At 44.6% G+C, this 8,671-nt stretch overlaps 1 protein-coding gene across 1 annotated transcript; it reads left to right on the top strand.

Moving 5' to 3' along the window:
- The first annotated feature begins 5,730 nt into the window (after positions 1 to 5,730).
- Positions 5,731 to 6,832, top strand: LOC125515899 (alpha/beta-gliadin). The gene has a single exon (XM_048681386.1). It carries the CDS (start codon positions 5,813 to 5,815, stop codon positions 6,668 to 6,670), a length of 858 nt encoding a protein of 285 aa, XP_048537343.1. The 5' UTR covers positions 5,731 to 5,812; the 3' UTR covers positions 6,671 to 6,832.
- The last annotated feature ends 1,839 nt before the right edge of the window (positions 6,833 to 8,671 follow it).

Genomic DNA, 8,671 nt, shown 5'->3' with positions numbered 1-8,671 from the left:
ACCTCCGCGTTCAACACACGTACGGTTGGGAAGACGTCTCCTCCTTCTTGATCCAGCAAGGGGGAAGGAGAGGTTGATGAAGATCCAGCAGCACGACGGCGTGGTGGTGGATGCAGCAGGATCCCGGCAGGGCTTCGCCAAGCGCAAGCGGGGAGGAGAGGTGTTACGGAGGGAGAGGGAGGCGCCAAGAGCAAAGGTGCGGCTGCCCTCCCTCCCCCCTTTATATAGGGGCCTTGGGGGGGCGCCGGCCCTAGGGAGATGGATCTCCAAGGGGGCGGCGGCCAAGGGGTGGCTTCCCCCCCAAGCCAAGTGGGGGGCGCCCCCACCCCTAGGGTTTCCCAACCCTAGGCGCAGGGGAGGCCCAAGGGGGGGCGCACCAGCCCACTAGGGGCTGGTTCCCCTCCCAACTCAGCCCATGGGGCCCTCTGGGATAGGTGGCCCCACCCGGTGGACCCCCGGGACCCTTCCGGTGGTCCCGGTACAATACCGGCGACCCCCGAAACCTTCCCGATGGCCGAAACTGGACTTCCTATATATAAATATTTACCTCCGGACCATTCCGGAACTCCTTGTAATGTCCGAGATCTCATCCGGGACTCCAAACAACTTTCGAGTTACTGCATACTAATATCTCTACAACCCTAGCATCACCAAACCTTAAGTGTGTAGACCCTACGGGTTCGGGAGACATGCAGACATGACCGAGATGCCTCTCCGGTCAATAACCCACAGCGGGATCTGGATACCCATGTTGGCTCCCACATGCTCCATGATGATCTCATCGGATGAACCATGATGTCGAGGATTCAATCAATCCGTATACAATTCCCTTTGTCAATCGGTACGTTACTTGCCCGAGACTTGATCATCGGTATCCCAATACCTCGTTCAATCTCGTTACCGGCAAGTCACTTTACTCGTACCGTAATGCATGATCCCGTGATCAACCACTTGGTCACATTGAGCTCATTATGATGATGCATTACCGAGTGGGCCCAGAGATACCTCTCAGTCATACGGAGTGACAAATCCCAGTCTCGATTCGTGCCAACCCAACAGACACTTTCGGAGATACCTGTAGTGTACCTTTATAGTCACCCAGTTACGTTGTGACGTTTGGCACACCCAAGGCACTCCTACGGTATCCGGGAGTTGCACAATATCATGGTCTAAGGAAATGATACTTGACATTCGGAAAAGCTACAGCAGACGAACTACACGATCTTTGAGCTATGCTTAGGATTGAGTCTTGTCCATCACATCATTCTCCTCATGATGTGATCCCGTTATCAATGACATCCAATGTCCATAGTCAGGAAACCATGACTATCTTTTGATCAACGAGCTAGTCAACTAGAGGCTCACTAGGGACGTGTTGTGGTCTATGTATTCACACATGTATTACGATTTCCGGATAACACAATTATAGCATGAACAATAGACAATTATCATGAACAAAGAACTATGGTAATGCCCATTTTATTATTGCCTCCTATATATACCCTACGTACCCCCAAACGATCAGATACGGAGCCAAAACCCTAATTCCACCGCCGCAACTTTCTGTATCCACGAGATCCCTTGGGGCCTGTTCCGGAGCTCCGCCGGAGGGGGCATCCGATCACGGAGGGCTTTCTACATCAACACCATAGCCCTCCGATGAAGTGTGAGTAGTTTACCTCAGACCTACGGTCCATAGTTATTAGCTAGATGGCTTCTTCTCTCACTAGTAGAAAACAGCTTTAAAACCGGTTCGTAAGGGCCTTTAGTGTCGGTTCCATAAGCGACACTAATTGGTGGGCACTAAAGCCCCCCCCTTTAGTACCGGTTCGGCATGAACCGGCGCTGAAGTGCCACCACGTGGCGTGAGCTCGCGCCCTGGTATGGGGGACCTTTAGTACCGGTTGGTGTTACCAACCGGTACTAAAGGGTTTTTTTTGAATTTTTTTTGAAAACTTTGGAATTTTTTTTTATTTTTTTTCGATTTTTAATTTTTCTGAATTATTTGGTGATTTAGTCTCTAATCACCTCTCTTAACTGCTCAAGTGTGGATCACTCATTCCAAATCATCTAACTTTCCGATTGGTCACCCATCCCTCTCACTACTCCAGCCCGAGCACGCTTAACTTTCGGGTTCTATTCTCCTTCGTTTCCAAGTCTGCACTTGTTGTTTTCCTGACAATAGTAAGATGCCAATCCTATTAACCCTCAGGAGTTTAGCTTGAGCATGAAGTCACACATTTCACTGTTTGAGTTTGAAACTATTATTCTGAAAAACAGTAATTATTCAGTAACACTAATATTTCTTGAATAAGTTTGACCATAGTTTGACCACAGTTTGACCATAGTTTGACCAGATTTGACCAAAATTCAAAAAATGAAATAATTATTTAGTAACACTAATATTCTTGAATAATTATGTAGTAACATTAATACTTCTTAAATAAGTAGTTTGACCAGATTTAACAAAAAAAATTAAAAAAAAACTTAAATTTGACCATATCTTTTTTTCCTTTTGGAATTTGAGGATTCTAAAAAATTGCAAACAGGCCGTAGGCGGTCTCCATCGGATGCGGATTTTCGTGCTAAATTTTTTGATATATTATATGTTTTTTTCCAACATCGTATGCAAAAGTTATAGCCGTTTTACATTTTCCCTACACTTTTTGCAAAATATGTCAAAATTTAAGTTTTCAAATTTTCCTAACGTGTAGATGTAGTAATATAACTACCTCTCGAAGGATTTTATTTTTTGAAGTTTTTATCATTTTCTTTTGATTTTTTCAAAACCGAAATGGCCATACACAGGGGGGGGGGTAGAGTTTGAAAATTGCCCTATAGTGCCGGTTTGTGTCTTCAACCGGGACTATAGGTTAAGACTCTGTAGTGCCGGTTGGTGACACAAACCGGTACCGGTTAGACCTTTAGTACCGGTTTGTGTCACAAACCGTCACAAAAGGTGCCCGTGGGGCCCTGGCCTGAACGCCAGCCTGCCACCACCCCTTTAGTAACGGTTCGTGGCACGAACCGGTACTAAAGGTTCATTAGGAACCGGCACTAATGCATAGCCATTCGAACCGGCACTATTGATCACATTAGTGCCGATTTTTTTACAAACCGGCACTAATGTGCTTCACGTTTGACACTTTTTCTACTAGTGTTCTCTCTTTTCGGATCTCAATACAATGTTCTCCCCCTCTCTTGTGGAGAACTATTCGATGTAATCTTCTTTTTTACGGTGTGTTTGTTGAGATCGATGAAATTGTGGGTTTATGATCCAAGTCTATCTATGAAATAATATTGAATCTTCTCTGAATTCTTTATGTATGAGAGAAGCCACTAGTGAAACCAATAATTTGAATCTTCTCTCAATTCCTCACCAATAATTTGTTCACCCACCGTAGAATACTTATGCTCTCGAGAGAAGCCACTAGTGAAACCTATGGCCCCCGGGACTATCTTTATCATATTAATCTCCTACTACTTAGTTATTTCCTTTGATTTTTACTTTGCCTTTATTTTACTTTGCATCTTTATCACAAAAATACGAAAAAAATATCTTTATCATATCTATCAAATCTCACTCTCGTAAGTGGCCGTTTAGGGATTGACAACCCCTATTCGCGTTGCTTGCGAGGATTTATTTGTTTTGTGCAGGTACGAGGGACTCGCGCGTAGCCTCCTACTGGATTGATACCTTGGTTCTCAAAACCTGAGGGAAATACTTACGCTACTTTGCTGCATCATCCTTCACTCTTCGAGGAAAACCAACGCAGTGCTCAAGAGGTAGCAAGGGTTCCTTTTTGTCGACGATCCGATGTTTTAACCTTGTTTTCCAGGCGGCCAACGCGTCGCTAAACTTGGTCATGGCAGTGTTTGTTTATCTTCTTCATTGCGAGGTCCTTATCTGGATCTTTATTATCCTTTTCATGCGGTCCGGGAACAAGAATATCTGGTGCAGCTTCTTTAGGAGGGAGGGCCTCATATTATCTATCTTCTGTAGTTTCCCATCGTTGACGGTGGCAGTTGTCCGTACGATGCAACCTATTTGATTGCCGTAGCACGATCGCGCTTCCTCGGGCGCTATTGTCTCAAAAATACCGTCGTCCATCTCCGTGACCACCAGTCTAGTACTCATGAGCTGGTTGGGCGCCGTGGCCTCTTTGCTTTCGGTTCTAGACCAGCTCCGCTAGTCTCGGCGCCGGTCTCAGTCTCATCGCAGGTCTGCATGTCGGTATCAGTCCCTGATGCGGCAGCACAGTCGCTGCAACATGGGTAAGGGAGACCACATCAGTGTTGGGGGGTCTGAAAATTGGGGCACACTTTTGCGCGTCGCGGGCCGCCGCTCAGACAGCTACTGGGGAGGCGGCGGAGTACCTGGTGCGCGGCGAATCCCGGGAACTCGGTGACCAACTTCCTTCCCGTGTGCGCATGGAGACGACGGCGACCCCGGCGAAGAGCAGCTTAGCCGCGAGCTGGACAGCCTCGTCCCCTCCTAAGTTGGGACCTCCGCGCGAGCGTTGCGGGGCGCCGCTTCGGATGGCTTCTGAAGGCGTTGTACATGGGCACAAGGGTGGAATCCCGGCGAGAGCTGCCATTGGCGCGCGCAAGTAGACGACAACGTCCCCGACGAAGAGCAGCCCGGCCAGCTCGCCTCACTCTCCTTTGATTAGAAATGAAAGATTGGGAAGAAGCAGACTTGAGCCTGCAGGGAAAGGATAAGGTGACGATGCAGTCTACCGTTCGGGGCGACACGCGTACTGAATGTATGAGAAACGTGACGTGGCCAGAACCCCAAGATACTCCCTCCATTTATTTTAGTCTGCATATAAAGTTTGGTCAAAGTCAAGATTTGTAAAATTTTACTACTTTATAATAAAATATCAACATTCACAATATGAAATCAATATACCAGATGCGTCATGAAATGTATTTCCATACTATATAGTTTTGGTATTGTGGATGTTCATATTTTTTTATATAAATGGGAAGTAGAGGCACTCTTCCATATAATGAAGTTTATAATATATGTGCTTATATTGTACTATAATTGTTTGAATAACTTAGCATATGTTCAGATGTATGATATCTGTAATTTAAGCGCTTGAATTTTACATATAAATAATTTATTAATAAATATGTACCCCTATAATAGCTAGGCCGTGCAGTTGCACGGGTAGATGACTAGTGATTACAATCTTGTTTGTGTGCAAGTGCAAGCTTATCTAGTTTACACGTAACAACTTGTAGAACATTACAAAATTTATGCTTGCTAATAACTTCTAGAACACTACAACACTTGACATGTAAAAGGAATTTGACGAGTCATGGCCTACTAAAGCAAGTTACATTACTTGTCTTATCTATCTTAACAGACCACACAAGATTACAAACTATATACCGTGACAGCCATGCTTATCTAGTTTATGCGTAACAATTTGCAGAAAATTACAAACTTAGTTTCAGAAAAATAGGCAATCTAGATTAGTGTTTGAGCTGTAAAGTGAATAAGATGAGTCATGCATGTTATCACACCTTTTTGGTGGTGGAATGAAAGTGCAACAACATGGAACTTTAATGACCAGTCCAAGAATACACTTGTAAGTAGTGCCACCAAACAGAACATACCAAATGATGATTTTTAGAAGCATCCAAGCACTTTTCACACAAACAAATGCCAATTGTGAAAGAGATCGTTCCATGGCAGCTATAAATAGACCCATAGCATGACGATCATCCTTCCTCATCCATCATTCTCATTAGTAGAGCGCATCTTTTAAGCCAAGCAAGTTGTGGTCAATACAAATCCACCATGAAGACCTTTCTCATCCTTGCCCTCCTTGCTATCGTGGCGACCACCGCCACAACTGCAGTTAGAGTTCCAGTGCTACAATTGCAGCCACAAAATCCATCTCAGCAACAGCCACAAGAGCAAGTTCCATTGGTACAACAACAACAATTTCTAGGGCAGCAACAACCATTTCCACCACAACAACCATATCCACAGCCGCAACCATTTCCATCACAACAACCATATCTGCAGCTGCAACCATTTCCGCAGCCGCAACTACCATATTCACAGCCACAACCATTTCGACCACAACAACCATATCCACAACCGCAACCACAGTATTCGCAACCACAACAACCAATTTCACAGCAGCAGCAGCAGCAGCAACAACAACAACAACAACAACAACAACAACAAATCCTTCAACAAATTTTGCAACAACAACTGATTCCATGCATGGATGTTGTATTGCAGCAACACAACATAGCGCATGGAAGATCACAAGTTTTGCAACAAAGTACTTACCAGCTGCTGCAAGAATTGTGTTGTCAGCACCTATGGCAGATCCCTGAGCAGTCGCAGTGCCAGGCCATTCACAATGTTGTTCATGCTATTATTCTGCATCAACAACAAAAACAACAACAACAACCTTCGAGCCAGGTCTCCTTCCAACAGCCTCTGCAACAATATCCATTAGGCCAGGGCTCCTTCCGGCCATCTCAGCAAAACCCACAGGCCCAGGGCTCTGTCCAGCCTCAACAACTGCCCCAGTTCGAGGAAATAAGGAACCTAGCGCTACAGACGCTACCTGCAATGTGCAATGTCTACATCCCTCCATATTGCACCATCGCGCCATTTGGCATCTTCGGTACTAACTGAGAAGAAAATAACTCTAGTACTAGATATATGAAACACCGTTTTCTCAGTCCATGGTTTGGTCGTTGTAGCGGTGAAAAAATAATGTGACATGCACTATCATGTAAGAACCCGAACTATACTAGTTCAAACTTGGGAATAAAAAACAAACACAGGTCTTGTCTACATATTTATGTTGCATCTATTTATATATTAAAAGTAATATAAGGTGAACCAGGAGCAAGGTAAATATGCTAGAAAATTGCACGTTAATTAGAAATTACTAGCCCTCGATCTGGTAAATCTTAACAAATAGAATTATCTTGACCGTTAGATTTATGTAACATATATAATGCTCTGGGCCTCCAACGACTGTACGTGACACATCTGAACGAACATATGTTAAAGAAAATATATTTGGTAAATGGTGGGCCTCTTTAAAAAGAGAACTCACGTACATGCACCAACTAAGAAACACACAACTTCAAAAAAAAAAAACTAAGAAAAACACATACATGTAAACGGGAAAAGGATGAGATTTTCTCCCGTACGTGCTCCCTGGCTCCACCCTGTTGAAAAAATATACATCTGGAGGCCACTTTGTTTCCTCATCGAAAAAAACTTACGTTAGAAAGATTGCATGCATCCCAGGGAAAATAGTCAAGAAGAAGTCGGACTTTTCCTTACAAAAACAAGGAACGTGTTAAGTTGACTTCAAAGAAGAAAGGAACATGTTAAGTTAAAAAAAACAAGAAACCTGTTAAGTTAGAAAAAAACAAGGAACGTGTTGTCCTAGGAAAGATATGTGTCAAATCATACAAAAAAAAAGAATACACACACGTACGTTCATGCACTTGGAATATTGAAAAAAAAGGAAACATCACGTATGTATACACTTCGGAAACTCATTACATGACCATGTCTGATATACTCCTCTAATGCTTAATATTAGTGCCTAATAATTTATATTTAAAATTTAATTTACTGATCAAATATCCCCACTGTTTAAATTTTAATTTGGCACATTATTTGGCTATAGTATGAACCTAAATTTCCTCTTATTATTATATATCATGGTAATAATCCAAAGGCGACTAATCTGCGCCGGCGCACCGGCGCAATCAATTCGGCTGGACACAGCGCGGCCGTTTGATTAGATTGCATTTAACCGTCAGATCTGGAATCATTTTCTTTCCAATTAAACGGATTCAACCAAACAGCAGAGGGGAAAACAAAGCAGCGCCGCCTCCAACACTAGACATGGACGACCCATGTAGCAAAACCTTGAAGAACCGCCGCCGGTCGCCACCCTCGCCGCTGGTCGCCGCCCTCACCGTCGGTCACCACCGGTCGCCGCCCTCGCCGCCTGCGTTTCTCATCGGCTTCATGCATGCAACAACATGCACTCGTGGTTGCAGGCTTGCATCTCCGGCTCCGGGGGACATGGCCGCATCTCCGGTAGCGCCGGCCGCCGGCCGCAGCACCTGTCGTTGTGGTCGCGCTGTACCTCGCCGTGTGCCCTCCCGAGGCTCTTGCTAGTTCCAACAAAAAACGATACCTGTTGTAGCAAAAAAGTATCGCTTCCAGCAAAAAAGCTTACCGCCACAGCCCGTCATCATCATTGTAGCAAAAATGTTAACCCGATGTAGCTTCTGTGGTTGCCGATTGCAGCAAAAAATGACATGGTTGTAGCAAAACACAAAAGAAAAACGCCGGCCGGCCGCTGTGTATGATGGTAACAAACCCTATAGCGGGTGGTAGCGAAAAACTTCATAGTTTGCAGCAAAAAAATGTTGTCACCCGTCGTCGAGGTTGCATCATCTTCATGAATTATGTCGCAAAAAAACGTTGTCGCCGGTAGTAGCAAATGAAGCCGCCGGTAGCAAAACAAGACACTGGTTCCAGCCAAAAAAAAATCAGCGACAGAACCTTTGGTTGGTTCCAACAAAAAAACTTGTCGGTTGTAACATCCCTCGCCGCCGGATGTAGCATCTCCCGAGGCTGGTTGCAACACTCCATAAAAAA

This window comes from Triticum urartu, chromosome 6 (assembly GCF_003073215.2).
Source record: "Triticum urartu cultivar G1812 chromosome 6, Tu2.1, whole genome shotgun sequence".
Lineage (NCBI taxonomy): Eukaryota > Viridiplantae > Streptophyta > Magnoliopsida > Poales > Poaceae > Triticum > Triticum urartu.
The sequence above is the reverse complement of the archived record's forward strand: the minus strand, read 5'-3'. Positions and strand labels throughout refer to the sequence as shown.

Bases quoted from the DNA above. Each gene is read 5' to 3' on its own strand.
- LOC125515899 (XM_048681386.1), top strand. From the start codon at position 5,813: ATGAAGACCTTTCTCATCCTTGCCCTCCTTGCTATCGTGGCGACCACC.